Source organism: Chrysemys picta, unplaced genomic scaffold, assembly GCF_011386835.1.
Source record: "Chrysemys picta bellii isolate R12L10 unplaced genomic scaffold, ASM1138683v2 scaf9, whole genome shotgun sequence".
In the NCBI taxonomy this organism is placed as follows: domain Eukaryota; kingdom Metazoa; phylum Chordata; order Testudines; family Emydidae; genus Chrysemys; species Chrysemys picta.
This window is the reverse complement of record NW_027052716.1, coordinates 299,833-324,135: the sequence shown is the minus strand read 5'-3', so window position 1 is coordinate 324,135 and position 24,303 is coordinate 299,833. Positions and strand designations below refer to the sequence as shown.

Genomic DNA, 24,303 nt, shown 5'->3' with positions numbered 1-24,303 from the left:
CTTTCTTGTTTTTCACTTTAGACATACCCAGTCTTAGCTTCCCTGTTTCTGCTGGTGGGCTCCAGAGGGAGTTTTCTAATGCCTCAAACCAAAGGAGCATGACCACTGAATATTTAGCAAAGAGAGCTTTTCTCCCTACTGTGTGTTCGGCATTTGAGTGAAATGGGTGCCAACCAGAACAACCGACCTCCTCCCCATGCACCTGTTTCAAGCAGCCTGATCAAAACCCCCTTCCTTCCTCCCTTGATCACTCAGGTTTCATATCCTTGGTACTTGTGAGAAAGCTGTGCAAATCTGTGATCACACTGAGTGTACTGTGCACGTCTTAGTATACTTCTCTGTCACCCTGTTTGGACTGTAAGTTCTCTGGGGCACAGACTGTGGGTGATAGTTTTGCTTCTCTGGCACAGTAGGACGCTATAGCAAGAGACAGGTTTCAGTGTGGTAGCCATGTTAGTCTGTATCAGCAAAAACAACGAGGCGTCCTTGTGGCACCTTAGAGATTAACAAATATATTTGGGCATAAGCTTTCGTGGGTGTGACGTTATTGATATAATCTGGGACCATATAGATCATTGTTGCAACCAAGGTCCTGTAGTGGCACGCAAATCTTGTATAAAGGGGGTCAAATGGGGTGTCTAAGACAAGGTTATGGTTTACTGGTTATGATTATGCTGTCTATATGTGTGTATCACTTTTGTAGTTGAAGTTATGAATATTGGCTCTATACTGTCTGTATTTCAAACTTATGCTATGCTGCTGGGTGACATCCCAGACAAACTGGTGTTAGCTCTGCCTAGCCTGCTTGATGGCCCATTAAGGACCATCAGCTATACAATGGACCCATTGAGAGAAGGCAGACACGCCTTGTAACTCAGCAAAGTATGCAGGGACTGGCCCATGTGACTCCAGACTCCATTTTGCTGTAATTTTCCACAGTAAGAACAAAGAGGTGTTCTTACACCTGGAAAAGACTATATAAGGCTGATGCCTCATCTCCATCTTGTCTTCAATCCTGCTTCATACCTCTTGAGGAACTTTGCTACAAGCTGAAGCTTTGAACAAAGGACTGAGGACCCATCCCAGCGGGGGATGTATTCCAGAGACTTGATTTGAACCTGCAGTTTATTCCATCGCTGCTGCAAGCCTGAACCAAGAACTTTGCCATTACTGTATGTAATTGATTCCATTTAACCAATTCTAACTCTCATCTCTATCTTTTTCCTTTTATGAATAAACCTTTAGATTTTAGATTCTAAAGGATTGGCAACAGCGTGATTTGTGGGTAAGATCTGATTTGTATATTGACCTGGGTCTGGGGCTTGGTCCTTTGGGATCAGGAGAACCTTTTTCTTTTACTGGGGTATTGTTTTTCATAACCATTTGTCCCCATAACGAGTGGTACTGGTGGTAATACTGGGAAACTGGAGTGTCTAAGGAGATTGCTTGTGAGACTTGCAGTTAGCCAGTGGGGTGAGACTGGAGTCCTCTTAGTCTGGCTGGTTTGGTTTGCCTTAGAGGTGGAGAAAACCCCAGCCTTGGGCTGTAACTGCCCTATTTGAGCAATTTCTCCTGAGTTGGCACTCTCAGTTGGGTTCCGCCAGAACCGCATTGTCACAGTGGGCTAGAACCCACTTCATCAGATGACTTCATTAGACTGACCTCCCACTTGGTAAGACAACTCCCATCTTTTCATGTGCTATGTATATACCTGTTAGTCTCTAAGGTGCCACTAAGGACCATCCCAAACCGCCCCACCATCCGCTCCAATGCAAGGCATTTCTTTACAGCGCCTTCTCTGATATACACACACAGCAACGTGTGTGTGTGTATTATTAAAAAGCCCTCTTGATCGGGCACACTTCTCACCCTTGGGAGAGGACAAGGGAACAAATACGTGATGGGTGTTAGTCATGTAGCGTAATGCACCACTGGAAGGTGCTGTGATACTGTGGTGGTGAACGTGGTATAATGACCTGCACACAACAGAATAGCACGGGAGTGACACTTGAGGTATGTCTGTACAGCCCCAGCAAAAGTAGGGCCCAGCTGATAATGGTCTTTCAGCACTACCACGAGAGAAATGTTAAATAATAATAAACCGACCTCGTCAACCCAGTAGTTCTGTCGTCACCCATAGAGCCAGCCACGAAAAAAGAAGGGTGGACAAGATCTGCATTTCTAATGTAAAAGCAAATCAAACCCCACAGGGCTTTAAAAACAACTACCCTTTATTCATCAGAAAGAAGCCAAAAGGAACGTGCCCTGTATTTGGTTCCGAGCACAGGTCCCCGTTTGAAGGATGTGCTGACCTCAGGATAGCCGTATAGGTTTGGTTGAGGGCACAGGCCTGGGCGTCAGGACACCTGGGTTCTATTCCTGACCTGCTCTTTAGCTTTGGTCACTTCATTTCTCCGTGCCTCTGTTTCCCCACCCACTTTTTGTCTGTGTAGACTGTAGGCTCTCTGGGGTGGGGCCAATCTCTCATCATGTGTTTGGACAGCGCCTAGCACCAGGGGGCCCTGGTCTCGTTTGTGGCCCCTAAGCCCTACCGAAATGCATTACCTAGGGAGGTGGTGGAGTCTCCTTCCTTGGAGGTTTTTAAGTCCCGGCTTGACAAAGCCCTGGCTGGGATGATTTAGTTGGGAATTGGTCCTGCTTTGAGCAGGGGGTTGGACTAGATGACCTCCTGAGGTCTCTTCCAACCCTGATATTCTATGATTCTATGATTCTACGACTGTCCTCTGCGCACAAACCCTAGCCTCTCCCCTGCCCCCCACATCTCCCTGAGCCTCCCTCCTGCCTCCCTTAGCCTCCTTCCTGTCCCCATCCCCCTGTACCCCCCTCAGCCTCCCTCGGCTCCCCACACCCCGGCCCCCTTAACCTTCCCGCACATTCTTCTGCCCCCTGCCCCCACATGCCCTGCACCTCCCTCAGCCGCTCTTATATCCCACATGATCACCTCCAACCCCCACAGCCTCCCCTCTGCCCCATCCCCATGCCCCCCTCAGCCTTCCCCCTGCCCCCCACACTCCCTGGCCCCCTCAGCCTTCTTCCTGCCCTCCACACCTACTACCCCTGTCAGCGTTCCCCCTGCACACTCTGTCTCCCTTATGCCCATATCCCTCTGTCCCCCTCAGCCTGCCCCCTATCCCTGCCCCCACACCCCCCTGCAACCCGCTCAGCCTTCCCCCCACATCCCCTCACAGTCCCCATGCGCTGTCCAGGCCCTGAACCATGGCCTCAGCCAGTCTGCCTGTGGGCTCGGCTTCAGCCTCCTGGAGCCCAGCGGGAGGTGGCAGCCAGCGTCAGGAGGGCAGCCTGCCTGCCACATGCAGACAGAGCGTGGGGACGGGGCGGCCCTCGCGCAGGCCTCAGCCCCGCTGGCAGCAGTGGGAGATGGCGCCATTTTGATGAAGGGACAATTGGCGCCTTTGGCCACGTTTCCATGGGACAGGTGAGAAGCCCCCGCAATCCCGAGTCACAATCAGAGCGCGAGGGCGGCCGCGCTGCTGCCCCTGTTGTGCATGGGGTCGGCCCAGCACGCCCAGCTGATGGGGGTGATCCTGTCACGGAGTGTGGGGGGACTCAGGGTCCTGCACCCCCGGCTTCCTGCGATTCACCATGACTCTCAGCCAGCCAGTAAAGCAGAAGGTTTATTTAGACGACAGGAACACAGTTCAAGACAGGTCCCGCAGGCACAGAAAACAGGACCCCCTCAGTTAGGTCCATCTTGGGGTCCTCGGGCACCCCAGCCCCTTGGGAGTACAGAGCCCTGTCTGCCTCCCAGCCATTCCACCAGCCAGCTCCTGAAACTCTCCCTTTAGCGACCCCTCCCACAGCCTTTGTTCAGTTTCCCGGGCAAAGGTGTCACCTGGCCTCTAACCCCTTCCTGGGTTCTCATGTTACATGCTCAGGTATTCTCCGGTCAGTCTCCCATCCCCCAATGCAGACTATCCTAGCCACACTCCCCTGCCAGCATTCAAAGACCACAGTAAGAACAGTCCCAGTTCGTCACAGATGCATAGCCAGAATCAGCCAGAATCCACTGGAAGCTGCTTTACCAGGGCAGCCAGACTTATGGGGCCGGCTGCAGCTGGCATTCGGGGTGTGCGGGCGGGAGGGAGGAGGCAGCATGAATTGCATGTGGGAGATTCATTCGTTGTTTGTGTGACAGCACAAACTCCCCCTCATCCCAAAACCTGGTCCCCAAATGAGCAGACTGGAGCACATCACACTAAGCAAACTGGTGCCACATTCAACAAAATAAACAGGTCCCATCTCGTGTCCTTTGTTGCACATTTCGATGGCCTGGGTGCTCTTTTCCAGAACTATACGGACGTGGAGCTGTTCCCTCTAATGCACCAGTTCCTGCCCCCTGTATCCCAGCCGGAGAGCTGGGACACAGAGAGCAGCTGCCTTGACAGTCGCTGAATGAATCCAGTTTGATCCTCTTCCCTGTGGGACAGATGCAGCAGCAGCGCAGTCTCGCTCCAGCCCATCCCACTCAGGTATCTCCTCACCCGGCCGTGACCTGTCGGGACAATGTCCATAAAGGCATGGAGCCCCGGCTCTGGTTTCTGATGTGGAAGTGGGGGACGCTTCAGGTTGCTAACTCGCCCGCTCAGCTGCAGCGTCGGGATGGGTGAGTTTTATTGAAATGCCCAGTATTTCACACAGCCTGGAGATGTAGGGCCAGAGCCTGGTGGTGGGCACCAGAGCCCCAGGCGGTGTGGGCACGTGGGGGAGGTGCAGTGGCAGGGCATGCTATGTGGCCCCTGTGGGACACCATGTGCCCTGAGTGCCCGGGCACAGGAAGGAACGTGCCCAGACAGATGCAGTAACTACCGCATAGAGAGGGGCAGCCTGCACTCCTCTCAGTGCCGCCCCTCAGCCCGGGCAGGTGCACAAGGGGGAGGGGAGCCCTGGTGCATCCTCTGCTTTCCCGACCCTGCCTGGCCGAGGCACAAGGGATGGGGGCGCAGTGAGGTACATGCTGCTTTTCCTTTGAAACGGAGCAGCATTTCCCCCAGCAAGTGCATGCTGCAGCATGAGCCTGGCTAGCTAGGAGTCTGGCAGTGCCTCCTGGTGGGTAAAGAGTGCCCCCGGGGCCATGGGGTACCAGGAGCCTGGCGGGGATCCCCTGCCCAGCGCTCTGCTGGACCCTAGGCAGGAATCCTCCCGCCCTGCCCCAGGTTCCTTTAGGCATTGGGGCCAAAGCACTTTAGAACACAAAGGAACTAGCATAAACCATGTTTTAAAAATGGGGAAACTGAGGTATGGTGCAGTGTAATGAGTTTTCCAAGGTCACAGGTCGAACTCAGGCCCTCTGTGTCTTAGACTATTAGAGTGTGTGAACGGCTGCTAGCTGGCAGCGTCCCCGCTCCTCTGGGGCGTCAGGAGAAGGGGAGGCGTGTTTTCAAGGATGAGTGACTCCAGATTGGTATTTCACTTCAGTTCCAAACATTGTAGTTCTGGCTTGTCAGACTCACTGAAATCCTTCTCCTTTAAAGCTTTAACCCTTTGCCTGCCATGGGGTTACGCCTCTCTCCTCTCTCTCACAAGGATACCTGAGATTGCTGGCAGCGTGTCACAGTTACTTGGGCTGTGACATTGTCTGAAGAATTTGGGGTCCAGGCAGCTCCAAAAAGAAGGTGTTTCCAATGAAATCTGTCTGGGGATGATGTCTGGGCAAAGTGTTTCCATTGCAACAGTGTGTTTCGGTGTGTCGTTTACACGGTGTTCTCTCTCGCTCTCTCTAATTCATTTGCACGTTTGTATCACGGTCACTTTTGGGGTTAGTTGTGGACTTTCTAACTTTGCAACACCATATGAATACAATGATGGCTGACAGAAAGCACGGTGCCGGACTCCAGTGCGGCTTTAGCCTGTTCTGGTTTGACACACACACACACACACCCTGCCTGCCCCACCCCGCCCCACCCCGCCTCACCCCACAAAAAGCTGCCATTTTGCACCTGTCACGGGCCGGCAGCAGCTATAATCAAACTTGGGACCTCTGGAGCTTCACACGTGAGCCTCTGCTGTAGGGTTCTCAACCTATTTACCATTGGGGGCTGCATATGCCGTGCTCTGCGTTATGTGGGCTGTAGCTACACAAGATGTAATACCAGGGCCGGGATAGATATACCTGGGGGCGGGGCCGGGGGTGAATGAGCCGGTTTCTGTCCAAGAGTCTGGATTGCTCTGGGCTGCTGATCCCGGCAAGGTCATTGTGAATCCCTGCGCTGAGTGCTGAAGGTGGCCTGGGAAAAGCATGTGTGGGGCGGGGGAGGGGTGTCTATGTTAATCCCGGCTGAAATAAATGGCCATGCCCTTGCTAGGGCAGCGCTTACAGTGCACCCCTCAGGGACCCGGCTCCATTTTGAACTCTTTTTTGGCCAGGACTGTGGCCCCTGGCGACTCTGCCCACTTTAAGCCTGGCCTGAGCTGGGCCCACAGAACAGCTGCAGTGTCAGCAGCGTGTCCCCCTCTGGGCTGCTGGGCTGCAGTGCAGGGGGCAGCATGCCTGGCGTGGGGCACACAGCAGCTCTGTGCCCTGGGCCCCTCTCACCTGGCACTCATCTGAGGGGGGCAGAGCCCTGCCGGAGGCTGCCCAGCTGCTGTCTCTGTGTGGGTGAGCGGGCACTGCCCTCCGGCTGGTGGTAGTGACTGTGGACGGGGGGAGCTGGGACAGAGGGAGTTGCTCCGAGCAGCACTCCCCTTGCAGCGGTGCAGCGCGGGGAGAGAGGCGGCAGCTCCTTCCTCACCACAGGGAGCGCTCCAGCCGGCCCTGACCCGCCCGGGACCCGGGAGCCAGGCCATCGGAGCCGCAATCTTTGAATGGTTTTTACCATGCAGCTGGGTCCCAGCTGTGTGCTAATCGGGCCGGCTGCAGAGATGGAGACAGTGGCCGGGCCGGGGGAGAGGTGAATGGTGGGCTTCACCCCGTCTCCAGAGACTTGGGCCCACCCCGCCCATGCTGAGCCCCTTTGAACATGCAGCCATGTCCTGCGGTGCCTACCTGGGAGCTGAGCTCTTCTGAAAATCTGGCCCAGTAGTTGAGCCCTCTGAAAACTCTGGCCTTAGCGTCTAAGGGTAACATTTTCAAGAGTGGCTAAGTCACTTAAGTGCCTAAATCCCAGTGACGTCTAGTGGGATTTAGGCACTTGTGAAACTCTCTCCTGGTCTCATGTCCAGCGGTTTCTGTCCCCTGCAGGGTTCCAGTCCAGCTCTCTCCTGCTTCTGTCTGCGCTGTCCATGATGGTGCTCCTTTGCGTAGCCCCCGTGCAGGGCAACGGGACCCTGGCCCACAAGAAGGTCGAGAGGGGTGAGTAGAGAACCCGTCGGAGAGCTTCTATCATCTGCCATATCCGAGATCGTGGGCCTGATTCTGCTCCTCTCCCCCATGCCGGGGTCACCCCTAGATCCACTTATCCACTGAATGCACCTTCCAGCCCCCCCGCCAGCGCTGGGCCCAAAGAAACGCTGAGTTCTCCGAAGGGATCGCAAGGCCGGTCTGCGCTAGTGAGCCCACTACTCCCATTCGCAGGCCTCCAGCGCCTGGGAATGGGCCCGCCGGGGTGGGGGAGGTGCTGCTCGATTGCCTGTTTGCTTTACACAGCTTCGTTATCCCTTTCTCCGGTAACGGCTGCCAAGCCCCCGGCAGTGACTGAAGAGCGCTGGTGCCAACCGCAGGGCAGCGTGTGAGAACCAGGCACCCCCCCCAAATTGGCTGGGAGTTCTACCCTTCCATCTCACCAACTCCTATACTAGGGCTAGCCCCGGCTAACAGCTGGGGATCTCTCGCTCATGCCTAGAAGCCTTGCCCCCAGAGTCCAGGCAGCAGGGAGAGCCAGTTGCTCCTTGTCAGGGGTTTTCATTCCCTTCTCCCCACACCTCCAGCGGCTCTGGGAGCTGCTCAGGGGCTTGCCCAGGCAGGCCAGGGGCCGAGCCAGCTCCAGAGGTGGCCCTGAGCCCCTGCCCCCGCAGTGCTCAGCAGCTCCTCCCCCTCGGCTCAGCTATGGGGGAGGGGCACACAGGGGGATTGTCTGGGGGGTAGGGGAGCTGGGGGGCTCAGGCTCGAGGGAGGACCCTGGGGAGGGGAGGGGCAGTATAACCACAGTGCTCTCATTCTACCAGGATAGTTCGGGACAATTTCCGCTCCAAAGACAAGCCCCTCGATAGGATGTCTGCAATTTTCAAAGGCACCACAGGGAGTTGGGTGCCTAAATCCCACTGAATTCCAATCACAGTCGGGTGTCAAACTCCCTTAGGCTCTTTGAAAACTCCCATTTAAATTGTCACCGATGGGTTTCATAATTAACATTCGCTGAGATGGATCTGGCAGCGTCTCCCCCACCCTCGCCAAACGATTTCTTCAGCAGTACGGACTCAGGAAGGATACAGAGCCTTGGTTTACAGTTGATTCATCTCTTCAAGGTTTCTTCAAAACCAGCAGAGCAAGAAACTATTCTTATTTTATTTTATTGGTAAAATGAAAGTGTAAGATCTGGAGCGGGATTCTGTGGCCAGGAATGGCCGGGGCGGATTCTGTGGCTGTAGTATTGTGAAATACACAGGACCTGCCTCTAAAAACCCAGCCTCCAGTTACCCCAGGCTGATTTGATCGAGCTAGCTAGCGCTCTCTCCCCCCCTCCCCACCTGCCCCCTTAACCTGATGTTCGTGGCATTTCAGGGTTCCCCAAAGACTGCAGCAACATTCCCAGGGACAGCCCCAGCGGGGTCCAGGTCATCCAGCCAGCAGGCTCTCCCCCTCGAGTGGTGTGGTGTGACATGGACACCGAAGGCAAGGGCTGGACCGTTGTCCAGAGAAATTCTTACAACACAGAGATCACCTGGAAGGAGTCCTGGAGCACCTACAAGTACGGCTTTGGGAACGTGCAGCAGGATTACTGGCTGGGCAATGAGTACCTGTCCCTGCTCACGCGGCAGAACATCTACAAGGTCCGCTTTGTCGTGGAGGACAAATCCAACAACACCCGCTACGCAGAGTACGACATCTTCAGTGTCGAGGATGAGCCCAGCGGGTACCCTCTGAGGCTGGGCAGGTACTCTGGGGACGGCGAGGACTATCTCACCACCTACCACTCCGGCCTGGGGGGCATACACGACAACATGAAGTTCAGCACAAGTGACAAGGATCAGGACCAGACCAGTGGGAACTGCGCAAGTAGCTATGGAGGCTGGTGGTACGACAAGTGTCAGAACGTCCTGCTCAATAGGAAAGGCTACATCTACTGGGCAGGGTTCTGTAAGAGTGGGGAGTGCAAGTCTTCCCTCATCCTGGTTAAGCCAACAGACGTGTGCTGGGTCCGGCAGGAGGAGCCCATCCTCCTTGGGAGCAGCGCCGCTGAGAAGGGGAGACAATATTAGATCAGACACGGCGCGCCATCCCCCACCTAATCAGTGCAGTCCCTGCAATGCCTCCACTCTGCTCACCCCCTTCCCTGTTGGCTTCTGCACGGTAAATCCCCTGGAATAAATGCTGAGAGCTGACCCCGCCGGTGCGTTCGAATGACACAAAGAGTGTGATTGGTGTGTATAACTGGACCCCCACTTCCACTCTGCCTCGCTGGAAGCCATGTCACTCACTACGACTTTAGACCCACATTAACCTCTGCTTCTCCCAGCCCTGCCACTGCCCCTTGGCATTAGTGATCAATGAATCATGACACTGGATTTCTAGCAACTGTCATTGAGCATTTAAATGGGGGATGACTCAAAGCCAGGACTTTACATCTGAATCCTGCATGTATTAGCTGTGGTGAGTTTGGGTTCAAAAACCTGGCCTCTGTGTTTTTAATAAATATGGTTATTACATGAGAAAACATTGCAACAGTAATTAGTTGCTGATAAACCACTGAGATTAGATAGACGTGCAACGAAACCACACAATAAAGATATTGGTGTCCCTCTTCAACCCAAGGGGCTAGTCAAAGTTTGGGGCCCTGGGGATGTTCCAGTGGGGAGCAGAAATTGGCAGTGGAGTCTGGTAATTTTTTGATGTCTTGTTTATTTACAAGGAACATACAGAGTCCTGCTTCTCCAAACACAGCAGGAGCCAACAGCAGGGATTAGCCTCCCTGCTCTCAGCTCCAAGCCTCTTTAGCCAGCACCTGGCCCAAAAGCTCTCTATGCTCCTCCCAAGATGTAGTCCTGGCTGGTCCACTGGCAGGGGTGAAGATGGGGGGGAATGTGAAGGGGCGTTGCCCCCCCCCAAACTGCATCTTTCCATTCCCCTCCTGACCATGGCCCTTCAGTGCATCCCCAGGACACAAGGCCCTGTCCAATTGGCCTTCCTGACAGAGCCTGCATGGAGAGCGTGCGTAGGGGGGAATTTGGGGGGCAGGTTTGGAAAGAGGGATTTTTTCAGGGGGAGGGAAGCTGGGAACCCTACTGGTGCTGAATTTCCATAGTGCAGAGGTTCAGCTGGGACAGGCGTCCAAACTGTTGGTACTTGTCTCAAGATAAGTAGGATGTGGGTGGTCTGGAAATCTTATCATAGAATATGAGGATTGGAAGGGACCTCAGGAGGTCATCTAGTCCCACCCCCTGCTCAAAGCAGGGCCAATCCCCAGACAGATTTTTGCCCCAGATCCCTAAATGGCTCCCTCAAGGATTCAACTCACAACCCTGGGTTTAGCAGGCCAATGTTCAAACCACTGAGCTATCCCTCTCCCCTTGTAAAGTCAGCCCTTCTCACCAATTACGGACGTATCTGGGGTTTGGCCTTAATGGAAATCCTGGGAGAAAGCCTCATGCTACTGCTGCTTCTGGGTCCGACGCAAACCAGGAAGTACAGGACCACGGTTAATAAGAGCAGCTCAAAAGATCATTTTCGCTGAGCCCAGCCCTGCACAGATTTCCAGCTTAGGTTTGCATTTTCAGCAAAAGTTCTTCTTGATTATTTTCTCCCAACCCCTTTGTGCCTCTGTAGGGGGCCAGGGTGGCTGCCCTCCGAACCTGAGGGTAAAGGGCCTTTCCCTCAGCCTGAGTGGGCGGGGCCAGCCCAAGCTCGCTCCACCCCCCGGAAGGGGAGGGGTGGAACAGGAAGTATAAAGGGCGGGGCCCTTAGCTCAGTTGGAGCAGCACCAGGGAGGGAGGCAGACGCAGACTGTGGGCTGCTCCCTTCAGACCCTGCTGCCACGCCAGGGGAGGCCCTGGACCAGTGGAGACCTCACCTGGAGGACGGACTGGGGCTGCCAGGACTGCCCGCTGCCGAGTACCCAGAGGAACTGGAGGAGCCGGAGGGGGAGCTGGAGCTGCCAGCAGCCGAGTACCCAGAGGAGCTGGAGGAGCCTGAGCCTGAGCCTGAGCGGGAGCTGGAGCTGCCAGCAGCGGACTGCACCGGCGGGACCAGAGGGATTCGGACGAGCAATTGGGTAGGAAGTAGCCCAGGGACAGAGCTGCGCAGTGGTGAGTCTGTATTGCGGAAGGACGCCGCTGATCCTGTGGCGGGACCCTCGTCCTGCCACTGCCAGGGTCCTGGGCTGGAACGCAGTGGTGTAGGGTGGGCCTGCGTTCCCCTACCCGGCCGAGCCACACCGGGACCTTTGCCGGCGCTCCCCTGCCTGAGGGGCGCGCTACTGACCTTTGCCGGCGCTCCCCTGCCTGAGGGGCGCGCTACTGACCTTTGCCGGCGCTCCCCTGCCTGAGGGGCGCGCTACTGACCTTTGCCGGCGCTCCCCTGCCTGAGGGGCGCGCTACAGACTCTGGCTGGCGGCCGCCCCGCCGCTAATTCCCCGCTGACGGAGGCGTGACCCAGGCCGGCCAGTGACCTCATAGCTCCCCACCGCCCCCTAACGGGTAGGTGGGTCAACGCAGATCACAGACTCCATAATAGCCAGCCACCCCGTCAGTTGCATCCTGGGGCGCTCCAGGGACAGGGGTGAGGGATAGAGGAGCAGATACACGACACACCTGTCTTCAGTTCCTTTGGGTGGAAGTTCCTGATTGCATGGATGAATCCCGTTCAGATGGGCGGGTTTTGTTTGTCTGTGGTGAGAAGTGGGGCTGTCAGGTCCAGCAGGCAGGTGAGGACAGTGCTGGCGCAACCCATTAGGCAACCTAGTCGGTCGCCTAGGGCGCTAACATTTGGGGGGCGGCGACTGCGGCAGCTGGATCTTCGGCCGTGTGATGTTTTTTATATAATCTGGGACCATATAGAACATGGTTGCAACCAAGGTCCGGTAGTGACACCAAATCTTCTATAAAGGGGGTCAAATGAGGTGTCTAAGACAAGGTTATGGTTTACTAGTTATGATTATGTTGTCTATATGTGTGTATCAATTTTGTAGTTGAAGTTATGAATATTGGCTCTGTACTGTCTGTATTTCAAACTTATGCTATGCTTCTGGGAAACATCCCAGACAAGTTGGTGTTAGCTCTGCCTGGCCTGCTTGATGGCCCATTAAGGACCATCAGCTATACAACTGACCCATGGAGAGAAGGCAGATACGACTTGTAACTCAGTAAAGTATGCAGGAACGTGCCCATGTGACTCCAGACTCCATTTTGCTGTAATTTTCCACAGTAAGAACAAAGAGGTGTTCTTACACCTGGAAAAGACTATAAAAGGGCCGATGCCTCATCTCCATTTTGTCTTCAATCCTGCTTCTTACCTCTGGAGGGACTTTGCTACAAACTGAAGCTCTGAACAAAGGACTGATGACCCATCCCAGCTGGGGATGTTCCAGAGACTTGATTTGAACCTGCAGTTTATTCTATCGCTGCTGCAAGCCTGAACCAAGAACTTTGCCATTACTGTATGTAATTGATTCCATTTAACCAATTCTAACTCTCATCTATATCTTTTCCTTTTATGAATAAACCTTTAGATTCTAAAGGATTGGCAACAGCTTGATTTGTGGGTAAGGTCTAATTTGTATATTGACCTGGGTCTGGGGCTTGGTCCTTCGGGATCGAGAGAACCTTTTTTTCCCTTTTACTGGGGTATTGGTTTTCATAACCATTTGTCCCCATATCGAGTGGCACTGGTGGTGATACTGGGAAACTGGAGTGTCTAAGGGAATTGCTTGTGTGACTTGTGGTTAGCCAGTGGGGTGAGACCCAAGACTTCACTGTTTGGCTGGTTTGGTTTGCCTTAGAGGTGGAAAACCCCCAGCCTTGGGCTGTAACTGCCCTGTTTGAGCAATTTGTCCTGAATTGGCACTCTCAGTTGGGTCCCACCAGAACCAGCATCGTTACAGGCCGCCCCGGTCGTCGGCAGTATTTCGGGGGCGAGACTTTCCGCCGCCTCTGTCGGGGGTGGCATTTAGGGGGCGGGACCTTCCGCCGCCTAGGGCGGCAAAAAAGCTGGCGGCTCTCCTGGGTGAGGAGCAGGAGATGAGCGCATGGGGCAGCTGAAAAGGGATGAGCCGGAGTGAAGCTTGAAACACAAATGCAGGGGCCAAGAATCCCAATTCATCCATCCCGGACAGAGGGAGTCAAATACTCGCTGATGGACAATTGGTTCAGATTCTGGGACTGGTTCCTTGTGCAGCAAGTGAAGTTAACTGCACCTCAGAGCCGTGACAGAGCACTGTATAACCAGGGTCTAGTGACTCTCTCACCCTGGGCTCTCCCCAGTATAGACTCTTGTTCACACTAGTCAAATGATGTTCAAATGCTGAGAAGGAGCAGGGAAGAGGCACAGAAACGACTTGTGGCCTGGCCAGCACACCTTCGAGCAGGCAACCCGAGGGGCTGCAGCTAGTCAGCTTGACTAAGCAGTTCCGAGCTCTGTCATTAAGGTCTATAGTCACCCAGCAGGAGGAGGTAGCTGCATTTCAGGTTTTTGCTCTAGCAGACAAAGGTGTAAGGAGAGCTGGCAAAGCTGATGTTAGAAACATTGACATTGGAAATCCATATAAGTGTAGAAGAGTGACGGAACCAATCGTGCGGGGACGTGGGAATTCACTCTCACCTGGCCTCTGGGGATGGAGGCAGCACGTGGCTGGCACTTCTCGCTCCTGCCGTACGAGGGGCAGGTGCTGCTACCGACTGCTCCCCCTAACCCCCGCCCTGCTGCGCTCTGGGGATGCTGCCCTGCTGTGGAGCTCTCAGGTGTCTTGAACTGGAATTTGTTTGGAGAGAAACTGCTAAGGAGCCTTATCAGCCCCGAGCAGAGAGTACCTGGGAGCCTGCCTGGGTCGGGCGGGTCTGGTACAGCCTCCCCCCAGATAAGGCTCTTCCCTGGACCTGCCACCCATTGGAATCTGGAATGATTCCCTCCGAGGTAACACCCGGGGCAGCCAGGGCAGGGCAGGGCACGGCCTGCTCCCCGGGAGCGTTAGGGCTTTCAGGAGTCAGAGGTGCCAGCAGAGCAGGTTGTACGTTAAAGCAGCGAAGGCAGTTGGGGGGCAGAGGAATTGGGTGCTTTGCCATTGCACTTGATCAGCTCAATTTGAAAATTCTTTCAAAGGAAATCCAGATGTATACATCTGACTGGGGTACATGTACACACGCACACTCACGTGCACACACTCGTGCACATACACGTACACACACATGTACACGTACACATATATATAGACGTACACATACACGCACACACGCTGTCCCTGGAGCGCCCCAGGATTCGACTGACGGGGTGGCTGGCTATTATGGAGGCACAAAGGGGTTGGGAGAAAATAATCAAGAAGAACTTTTGCTGAAAATGCAAACCTAAGCTGGAAATCTGTGCAGGGCTGGGCTCAGCGAAAATGATCTTTTGAGCTGCTCTTATTAACCGTGGTCCTGTACTTCCTGGTTTGCGTCGGACCCAGGCAGGAGACTGGGCTGCTCTCAGCTGTAGAAGCCATTGGAATGACCCAGGTCGGAATGAGCCAGGCCCTCAGAGCCTTCTGCCACCAATCGCCCCAGCAGTCACTGATCCACACCAAACCACATCCTTCCAGTCAGGCAGTTTCATATGCACACGTCAAACCCTTGGTTTGCCACTCAGACACCACGGTGATGGGCACAGTAAGGACCGAGAGATGCTAAACAGGCAGGCAGACAGACAAGGAAATAGTGGCCCTGCCTACAGGTGTGTGTGTGGTGCAAACGGATGAACACCAGTTGCTGGCTGAAGGCACAACCTTAATTCCCGCATCTCCTGTCTGTCAGCTATCGTTCGCTTGGCAGCCTGAGCTCCGATTTCTAACGCAGCGTTTTGCTCTGGCCTATTGTGGTTCTCATGTCCGGGGGCGCCTTGGCCCCTGGTATCAGGAGCGGTGCTAAGGAGGCTGCTTTTCAAAGGTCCTTAAGTAGGGTTGTCAACTTTCTACTTGCACAAAACCAAACGCCCTTGACCCAACCCCTTTCATGCCCTTCCCCAAGGCCCCACCCCCACTCACTCCAGCCCAGCCCACCTCCCTCAGTCGCTTGCTCTCACACCCTCACTCACTTTCACTGGGCTGGGGCTGGGGGTTGGAGTGCAGGGAGGGGTGAGGGCTCCGGTGGGGATGCGGGCTCTGGGATTGGGCTGGAGATTAGGGGTTTGGGGTGCCAGAGGGGGATCCGGGCTGGGGCAGAGGGTTGGGGTGCGGACTCTGGGGGGAGCTTGGGTGCGGGAGGGGGCTCAGGGCTGGGGTAGGGGATTGTGGTGCGGGTGGGGGTGTGGGGTCTGGGAGGGATTAAGGTACAGGAGGGGGTTCTGACCTGGGGCAGGGGGTTGGGGTGCCAGGTGTGAGGTTTGGGAGGGAATTTGGGTGTGGGAGGGGGTTCCGACCTGGGGCAGGGTTTCTGGGTGCGAGCTCCGGCCAGGCGGCGCTTACCTCAGCCAGCTCCTGGTCAATGGCACACCGGTGCTAATGCAGGCTCCTGACCCCTGCTCTCCCTCCGCTGGCAGGCTCTGAGCAAGGCCTGCCCAGAGAACATGGATGACGAGCTCTCGATCCTGCTGACAGCACCCCCCAGCACAGACAAACTCCAGCACATCTTGGAGGTGAGCAGAATGGGGAGGGGCCGCAGGGGTTTTACCTTAGCCCTGGGGACTCCTAGAAAGAAGAGACTGGAAAATCCATGTTTCTATTGGATCCTTCCGAGTATGCATTCGTGATATAAACTCACTGGGTGACCTTGGGGTAACTCACTTCCCCCTTACGGCATCAGTCTTCTCCACTATCAAATCTACACTGGGGAAGAAGGACAGAAGCCCCGACAATCACCTTCACCTCTGGGTGTCTGGTCCTGGGAGCTGAAACCAACTGGACTATCTGCCCCATCTCCTAAAATGCCCTGTCTTTCCCTCCTAGGGCCTGGTCCTTAGTGCTCAGCCTGGCCCCTTCCCAGCTTGTCCCTGACCTTTAAAGGACTCTCCAAGCCCCTCCCATGCCTGCTTCCTTTGGGGTCTCTCTCCTGGCGGAGCACAGGCTGCCCTTCTATCTCTCAGCAGGCCGGGGTCCTAGTCACAGGCTGCGTCTTGTCACGTGACCCCCACACTTATTCCCTTCACCCTAGGGAGCTGCATCACCTGGGCCAGGTGCAGTTGAGCTCCAACCCCTTTCCTGGCCATCTCACCCAGGGACAGGTTGAAACTGGTAACCTGTGGGTAACAGTAACTGGTTGCTCGCAAAGGTGCTGAAGACACAATGGAAGAGGAAATCCTTTGGCCTGGATTGAAATTATTCCGACTGAAAGTGAATGAGAGAAAATAGGTCCAGAGTTCTCTTCCTAGCAGCAGAAAATGTAGCGATTGATAGAGGTTCAGGTCAGAAAGGACCATTATGTGCATCTAGTCACCCCTCCTGTATAACTCAGGGCCTAGAATGTGACCAAGTGGTTCCTTCAGCCAACCATAGCATGGGACTGAGCCAGAGCATGTCTTTTGGAACGACATCCACATGCAGGAGAGCCAGCTGGCTACCAGAAAATCTCTCTTCTGCAGTGACGTGGGGTTAAGGGACACGGGGGAAAAGACATGGAGGCTGTGACTAAATTTAGAGCAGCAAGGCCAGGAAAACCAGGGTTAGGTCCCAGGCCTGGCTATCAGATCTGCTGTTTTCTATTCCTGGCTTTGGGACCATGAGCGAGTCTCTGCACCGCTGGGTGCCTCGGTTTCCCCAGCTATCAAATGGAGCTAATCAAGGTTTTGTTTCTTCTCCCCATTTTACAGGGTGGGAAAGCGAGACACAGTTGGGACCTGTCTACACTACAGGTCTGTCGTGCGTTTGTAATCTGATGACCCCCACATGTTGTTCAGAGCCTATGGACAGCACAGCTCCTAAAGGTACGTTTGTTCTGTGTTTATCCCCTATGTACCAGCAGGGCTGGACAGCATTTCTCACTGTGATGTGGGGAGCAGGTCCTGGGTACTAAGGGTCTGAAGAAGCTCTCAAGGACTAATTTTTTAAAATAATTGTTATCAATGACTTGGGAGAAAACCATAAAATCACTGCGGATAAGATTGGGGGGTGACAAAATACAGGCAGAGTGGTAATTCCTGATGGGGAGAGGGCAGTGATACAGAGCGATCTGGCTCATTCGGCCAGCTGGACCCATTCAAAGAAAACAAGTTTGAGCAGAGCCCAATGCAAGGTCCTATACGTAGCCACAAGGCACCCCGGCCACACCTCCAGAATGGGGACGTGGATCCAGGAAAGCCGTGAGTCTGAAAAGGATTTAGGGGCCAGAGTGGAGAAGCCACTCAACATGAGCTCCCAGTGTGATGCTGTGGTGAACAGGGCTAAAGCCATCATTAGACGTAGGAGCAGAGCCGTGAGTAGGATAGGGAGGTGACACAGCAGCAGTGAGACTGCTATTGGAATACTGCCTCCAGTCTTGGTGTCCTCCTTTGAAAAAGATGGTCCTAGAAATTGGAGTTGGGGCAGCAAAGAGCCACCAAATGTTCTGAGGGCTGGAGAAAAATGCCTTCTAGTGAGCTATTGAAAGAGCTCAACCTGTTTAGCTTATCAAAAGAAGATTGAAAGGGGACTTCACTGAAGTGTTGAAATGCCTTAATGGAGAGAAAATATTGGGTATTAAAGGGCTCTTTAATCGAGCAGAGAAAGGCAGAACAAGACCCAATGGCTGGAAGGTGAAAAGAGACAAATTCCTATGACAAATAAGTCACAAATATTCAACACCAAGGATGATTGAACACAGGAAGAAGCTACCAAGGAAAGTGGTGGATTCTCCATCTCTTGATGTCATTAATAAAGACTAGATGCCTTTCCGGAATGTGTTTGCCCCAAAAGTAGCTATTGTGGTAGACAGGAGGCCTGTGATATGCAGGGGGTTAGATTAGATGCTCTAACTGTCTCTTCTGGCCATAAAGTCTACTCATTTCTGAGAAACCGAGTGTAGCATTGGGAGCAACTCGTGATGTTTTACTGTCTAGCCGGCTTAGTTCCTAGAATGAACACTGAGTGTGGTACAGACTAACACGGCTGTTACTCTGAAAAAAGATCCACAGGGAGTAGCTCAAACCTCCAAAGTGTCTGCCCTGTGGCAGGACATTAGCACTGCAGGGGAGGGGTGGGTGTGGCAGTGACATCACAAAGGCCTTTTGCAGGACCTCCGCCTATTGGCCAAAGGTGCAGGGGAGGTGGTGACCTCACAGAGGGATGCTGACATCAGCCAGGCAGGACAGGGGCGCAGGGCCAGGGAAACCTCAGAGACCCCTGTAGCTTTGCTTCAGCAAGTCTCCTTCTCGAGATCTCTCTTTGAGGTCTGAGAGAGTATTTGGGTTCATGTATGTGAGCACCAGGAGGAACCTCTTTTGAGTTTTCTCCTTTCTTTTTCCTGATTTCACTAGAAAACTGACGTCCCTGTTGAGAAGGTAAGAGCCTCCGAGAGGTTTGGAACCTGTTCAGTCTGCTGCATCTGGCGCCAGCTGAATTTTAGGCATGGAAAACACTAGCTTAAGGTGGCCAAATTTTATTCCCCACCTGGGATTTTGTCCCTTAGACTCTCTGGGGACATTAAGGTTTGTCCTTTTTCTTTTACCTTTTCCTCCATCCCTCCCTCCTTTCTCTTCATCTCTTACTTCTTTTGTCCTTTCCCTCTTCCCCTCCCACCACCAGGAGGGGTGTGTGTGTGTCGTGGGGGGTGCTCTACAACTCCCATTGTGGGAGGTCCACCGAAAAATGTGGGGCTGAAATAGTGCTCAGACAGTGATCCCCAGCGGTGACCTGGGCCATCCTTTGACTCTCTGGTGAGAACCCTCATCCTCCCGCCCCTCGGTCTCTACCCTGATTGGCTGAGCAGGGGGTTATTGACAGGGAGGAGACTCAGGTCCCTGTTGTTTTCTTTTAAGACCAAGTAAATAGTCATAACCAGTCATATGTTCGACAAATTTTGCTGCTTCTCTGCAGTTCATTATTTTCGCTACCATTCCAGTTCTCCTAAAATACTTGCTGAATAATTACTATGAACTCTTGCTGGTCTGGAACTCACTTGAGAGCGCTTTATTCAGGTCATTCAATGTCTGAAATTCAAGATCCGATGGTTAGTTTGAAAATCAGGGCTCTTGGGTCCTATTCCTAACTCTGCCACGGACTGGCTGTGTGACCTAAGACAAGTCAATTCTCCTTTCTCAGCCTTAGCTTCTCCCTCTTTCAAGTAGGGATAACAATCCGCCTCTACCTACCTCCTGGCGGGTGGAGGATGGGGATCTATTGGAGAGTGTCACTAGGAGCAGTGCATAAGATGAGGTGTCCTATCATGTTTACTCAGATCAGATTATGACATAATAGAATGGCTGAAATAGTCTATTTTATTTGTATTTTATTATGTTGCAATTGTTAAGAGCAGCAACTACTTAGCTCAGACTGAAACATCTCATCTAATTTTTGAGATCTAAGTGTCTCTTCTTTGTGTAGCTCAAACCTCCAAAGTGTCTGCCCTGTGGCAGGACATTAGCACTGCAGGGGAGGAGTGGGTGTGGCAGTGACATCACAAAGGCCTTTTGCAGGACCTCCGCCTATTGGTCAAAGGTGCTGGGGAGGTGGTGACCTCACAGAGAGATGCTGACATCAGCCAGGCAGGACAGGGGCGCAGGGCCAGGGAAACCTCAGAGACCCCTGTAGCTTTGCTTCAGCAAGTCTCCTTCTCGAGGTCTCTCTTTGAGGACTGAGAGAGTATTTAGGTTCACGTACATGAGCGCCAGGAGGAACCTCTTTTGAGTTTTCTCTTTTCTTTTTCCTGATTTTACTAGAAAACAGACGTCCCTGTTTAGAAGGTAAGAGCCTCCGAGAGGTTTGGAACCTGTTCAGTCTGATGCATCTGGCGCCAGCTGAATTCTAGGCCTGGAAAACACTAGCTTAAGGTGGTCAAATTTTATTCCCCACCTGGGATTTTGTCCCTTAGAATCACTGGGGACATTAGGGTTTGTCCTTTTTGTTTTACCTTTTCCTCCATCCCTCCCTCCTTTCTCTTCATCTCTTACGTCTTCTGTCCTTTCCTCTGTTCCCCTCCCACCACCAGGAGGACTCTGTGTGTGTGTCGTGGGGGGTGCTCTGCAGTGGGAACAGGGACAATTCTCCAACTTTGGGCAGTCGAGAGCCTGGGTGAGATAAGGGGCGTTAAAACCCTTTGTGAAGGAGAAAGGGGAGTTTCACGGTGTTGAGCACCAAGGAATTCTAAACTTTGCTAAAACATCTAGTCTGCAGAAACCAGAAATGGTCGGGGCGAAGAGACGGGAGAAATTCGGAGAGTGGTCACTATTGGGCAGGAATCGGAGGAGCGGGAGGCAGGTGGGGGGGATCCTGCTGGCTGTGTGGGGCCCTGGCTGTGTAATCTCCTCACTGGGAAGTGTCAGTGAGGCCCGAATCTCACACGCTCCTTTGTCTCCTTTGGGTCTCACAGGAGCTCATTGAGGAGCTGCCTGATAACTCTCCACCCGGCGCCGTCCTCGCTAACTCCCTGATTGCTGTGGGCAACCTCAGGTACCGAGACCCTCCGACCCGGTTCCCCTAACCCCAGTGCTGCTCAGGCCCAGGGCTGGGAGTCACTGCCCCTCCCACTCCCAGGTCACCGCCCAAGGGTGGCTCCTCTGGCAGAGGTGCGGGGAAGGGTCACTCTCTCCTGGCTGGGCTGTTCTTTTCACTCCAGTAACATTGCAACGGCTTTGGGGAGAGGCTCACTCCCAGGATCAGATACAGGAGGGGCAGCAGGGTCCAGGGAACAGGTGCTATTCCTGCCCTGCCACTGTCTTTCTGAGAAACCTTGGCCTTGTCATTCCCTGGCTCGGTGCCTCTGTTTCCATTCTTGCCAGCCTGTGCCTATTTTGCTGCAGTTTCACCTGCGTGTTGGTGCCAGTCCCATCCCCGCACTGCACAGTCTAATATCGGCTCCTCTCTCTTGCCAGCACCATGACGCCTGCCCTGGAGCCAGAGCTGGAGACCCACCTCCTCCGAGCTGCCCTGCACGCCGTCTTCACCCTGGGCATGGAGAAGGACACCACCCAAGTGCAGGTAGATCATGCTAAAGTCATGGATTGAAGAGCCAGCTGTCATCCTGCCATGAATCCTTGCTAATTGCCTGCAGTGGGATGTGAATGAGAGAGGCCAGGATATGTGTTTGGGGTCTCACCAGTGCTTCCCAGAGACCCCACTTCCCATCCTGTGGCAGATGTAGCCCCAGTTTCCCTAACTCTGACCCATGGCTCTCCCTTGCTTTCAGGATCTGCCTAGGGTCTTGCCAGACCTCCTGGACGCCATGCTGGGGAACCTGCTGGCAGAGTCCCCAGACACCGACAGGCTCCAGTACATCTTGGAGGTGAGCCCGATGAGAGGGGTGGGGGCAATTTTACCTTCACTCTTAGATCCATTTTCCAGTCAGTCCTCCTAGCCGGGCCCCCAGTGGGCGTCCTTGGTCAGGGCAGTCAGTGCAATGCCTCCTTTCCCCACAGCACATTAACTACTGGATCGTGTCCAGGGTGCCGCGAGAGAGAGCCAGGGCCGTTAAGAGCAGCACGGCCCTGCTCAGATCCACCATCACCCTCCCTGAGTTTGACGTAAGTGACCTCTGACCCCAGCTTCCTGACTCCAGGGGTAGGTGGGCTGGCTCCGACGGGCTGTAGGATCTGCTGCTGCAGGGGCTGTGGGTTAGGAGTGTTCCTCTTGGGGAGGCAGAGTCAGAGCAGAGAGTGAGCCTGGCTTGAGTCAAGTTCTTCTTGTCCTAGTTAAGTGGTGACTCTGGGCTTTTAAGGGGACTGTGCTCCAGGTTCATGGCTCCCTGTCATCCTGGAGCAGCTGGGGAAGCAAGTTCTCATGGAGGGCCCTGCCCACAGCCCTGTGCTCCAGGCTTCCTTGGGGGCAGAGGAAATTAAGGGTCTGGCTCTAGCATCTCCTGCAGAGGGGCTGAGGGGAAGGAGAGTCCTGGCCCGGGGGGGGACTGGGAGCTGACATGAAAATGCTGATGGAGTCCCCTCTCCCTCTCCCGTCCATTAGAACTCAGCGGAATTCCCCAGGATGGGTCACCACATGGCACAGCTGGCTCTTTCCGTCAGTGACCCAGCCAAGGACATCAGCTGGCAGGCCAGGGAGGGGGTTTACCGGCTCTACCAGCTGCTGCTGCACCAGAGGGGTAAGGAACCCAGCTGGGAAATGGCACCCGCTAGAAGACTGAGACTGGGACCCCAGCCAATTTCTCTCAGACTGACGCCGGCTGGAGGATGAGTCTCTCTATCTCTTTCTGTGTTCCACACCATGCCCTGCAATTCTGTTGGGCCGGGCACGCAGCGAGGACTCTGCCCACTGTGCAGCCACCAATGGGATTGGAAGGACACAAGCCCTGCAACCAGAAGGACAAATGTGTGTGTGTGTGTCTCTCTCCCTGTCACCTACTCCCTCCTGGGGGAAACCCAGCAGCTGATGGGGGACAAGGTGAGCAGCTGCATTAGACTCAGGAGATTGGGGCGGGGCCCAGGCCTCATTCCCATCCTGTGGCCATTCGCTGGCCTGGCACAAGGAGCCTGGTGTCGAATGAAAGGGAGAGCAGGTGCTCCTGGGAAGGGAGATGAATTCACCTCCATGAGCAGGAGCGAGCCAGCTTGTCCGCGGAGCAGCTCCACCCAGCTCTTTAGCCAGGCTAATTAATGACAAGCTTTGCCTCATCCCAGACTTACGTTCTTAGGACAGGGTGCTATCGCTCTTGGGAAGGGCAGGAGAGTCCCCCAAGTGCCCCCTGCGAGACTCTCCTGTCCCACAGGGCCGCACCCAATTCCTAGTGGTCTGGTGTCTGTGTCACCCGAGCCACCACCCAGAGTTGCTCCCATCACTGGCAGCCTGGGAGGCCAAGGACTGATGGGTGATGGCGTCTGACCAGGCAGGGCTGAGGCACATGGGCAGGGGACGCTTGTCCTGCTGCTGGCAAGGCTGGACCCGTTCTGGAGAGAACAGGAGGATTCAGTCAGCAGTAGGGTTGCCATGTCTAATAAATAAAAAAAGAGGACCCTCCACGGGCCCTGGCCCCGCCCATTTCCTCACCCCTAGCCCCGCCCCAACTCCGCTCCTTCCCCGCCCTAACTCCGCTCCCTCCCACTCCCAGCCATGGGGAAAGGGCTGCCCCAGCGCTACCGGCTTCACGGTTTGCCGGGCAGCCCCCAGACCCTGCGCCCCCGGCCGGCGCTTCCCCAGCGCAGCTAGAGCCTTAAAGTCTGAGAGGGGAGGAGCGGAGCAGCTCAGCTGGAGCCCGGGAAGGGAAGTGCCTGGCCCGTTGCTCGGGGTCCGGAGGCGGGGGGGCTGCCCGAAGCCGGTAGCGCTGGCTCGGGCAGCTCGGCTCTTAAAGTCTGAGAGGGAAGGAGCGGAGCAGAGCAGCTGCGGGAGGGGAAGTGCCTGGCCGGCATTTTGCCGGACATGTTTGGCTTTTCGGCAATTCCCCCCAGACGGGGGTTTGATTGCCGAAAAGCAGGACATGTCCGGGAAAAACGTGATGTATGGTAACCCTAGTCAGCAGGGGCTGCCGATCCGTCCCATTCACCAGGGCTGCCATCCTGCGGCTTCAGCATTAGTGGCTGGGGTGACTTGGGGAAAGGTCTCAACCTCCCCACATCCCACTTCACTGCTGCCAGAATCCCTCTTGCCCCCCCGCTCCAGTCCCCTCCCTACCCAACCTGGGTGGGGCTGGAGGAGAGGGGTCTGAGAACTTGAGCTGTGGATTGGAGGTGGAACAGCTGTCAGGGGCACTGAGGGGGAAGTGGCAGGAGCTCCCTGTACAAGGAGGGGGGTTGCCACTGGAGGTCCCTAGGAAGGACAACAAGACTCCATCCTGGGGGTCAGGAGGGGGAATCCATCCCTCAGAGGTGGGCAGGGGCTGGGTGGAAATGCTGCTGGTTCCAGGGGCCGTTAATCC

At 54.7% G+C, this 24,303-nt stretch overlaps 2 protein-coding genes across 10 annotated transcripts; both read left to right on the top strand.

The window, feature by feature from the left end:
- Positions 1-4,281: 4,281 nt before the first annotated feature.
- Positions 4,282-12,868, top strand: LOC135977666 (fibrinogen-like protein 1-like protein). Of its 7 annotated transcripts, XR_010595102.1 has the most exons (4): positions 5,829-6,033; positions 7,220-7,330; positions 8,699-11,439; positions 12,557-12,868. XR_010595102.1 is itself a non-coding variant. In XM_065578882.1 (3 exons), exons 1-3 carry the CDS (start codon positions 4,642-4,644, stop codon positions 9,394-9,396), a joined length of 813 nt encoding a protein of 270 aa, XP_065434954.1. In that variant the 5' UTR covers positions 4,282-4,641; the 3' UTR covers positions 9,397-12,868. The 7 variants fall into 7 exon arrangements, 6 of the variants coding, with proteins under 6 accessions (XP_065434954.1, XP_065434953.1, XP_065434951.1 ...); XM_065578882.1 differs by lacking the exon at positions 5,829-6,033 and adding an exon at positions 4,282-4,645 and having other exon boundaries at positions 8,699-12,868; XM_065578881.1 differs by lacking the exon at positions 5,829-6,033 and adding an exon at positions 5,218-5,723 and having other exon boundaries at positions 8,699-12,868.
- Positions 12,869-15,692: 2,824 nt separating this feature from the next.
- On the top strand, positions 15,693-23,898 carry LOC135977667 (maestro heat-like repeat-containing protein family member 1). 3 transcript variants are annotated; one of them, XM_065578886.1, is made up of 7 exons: positions 15,694-15,952; positions 17,123-17,236; positions 18,764-20,894; positions 21,317-21,422; positions 21,631-21,726; positions 21,860-21,964; positions 22,401-23,898. In XM_065578886.1, exons 4-7 carry the CDS (start codon positions 21,321-21,323, stop codon positions 22,626-22,628), a joined length of 531 nt encoding a protein of 176 aa, XP_065434958.1. In that variant the 5' UTR covers positions 15,694-15,952; positions 17,123-17,236; positions 18,764-20,894; positions 21,317-21,320; the 3' UTR covers positions 22,629-23,898. The 3 variants fall into 3 exon arrangements, with proteins under 3 accessions (XP_065434959.1, XP_065434958.1, XP_065434960.1); XM_065578887.1 differs by having other exon boundaries at positions 15,693-15,952; positions 18,764-21,422; XM_065578888.1 differs by lacking the exons at positions 15,694-15,952; positions 17,123-17,236; positions 21,860-21,964 and having other exon boundaries at positions 20,065-20,894.
- Positions 23,899-24,303: the final 405 nt, after the last annotated feature.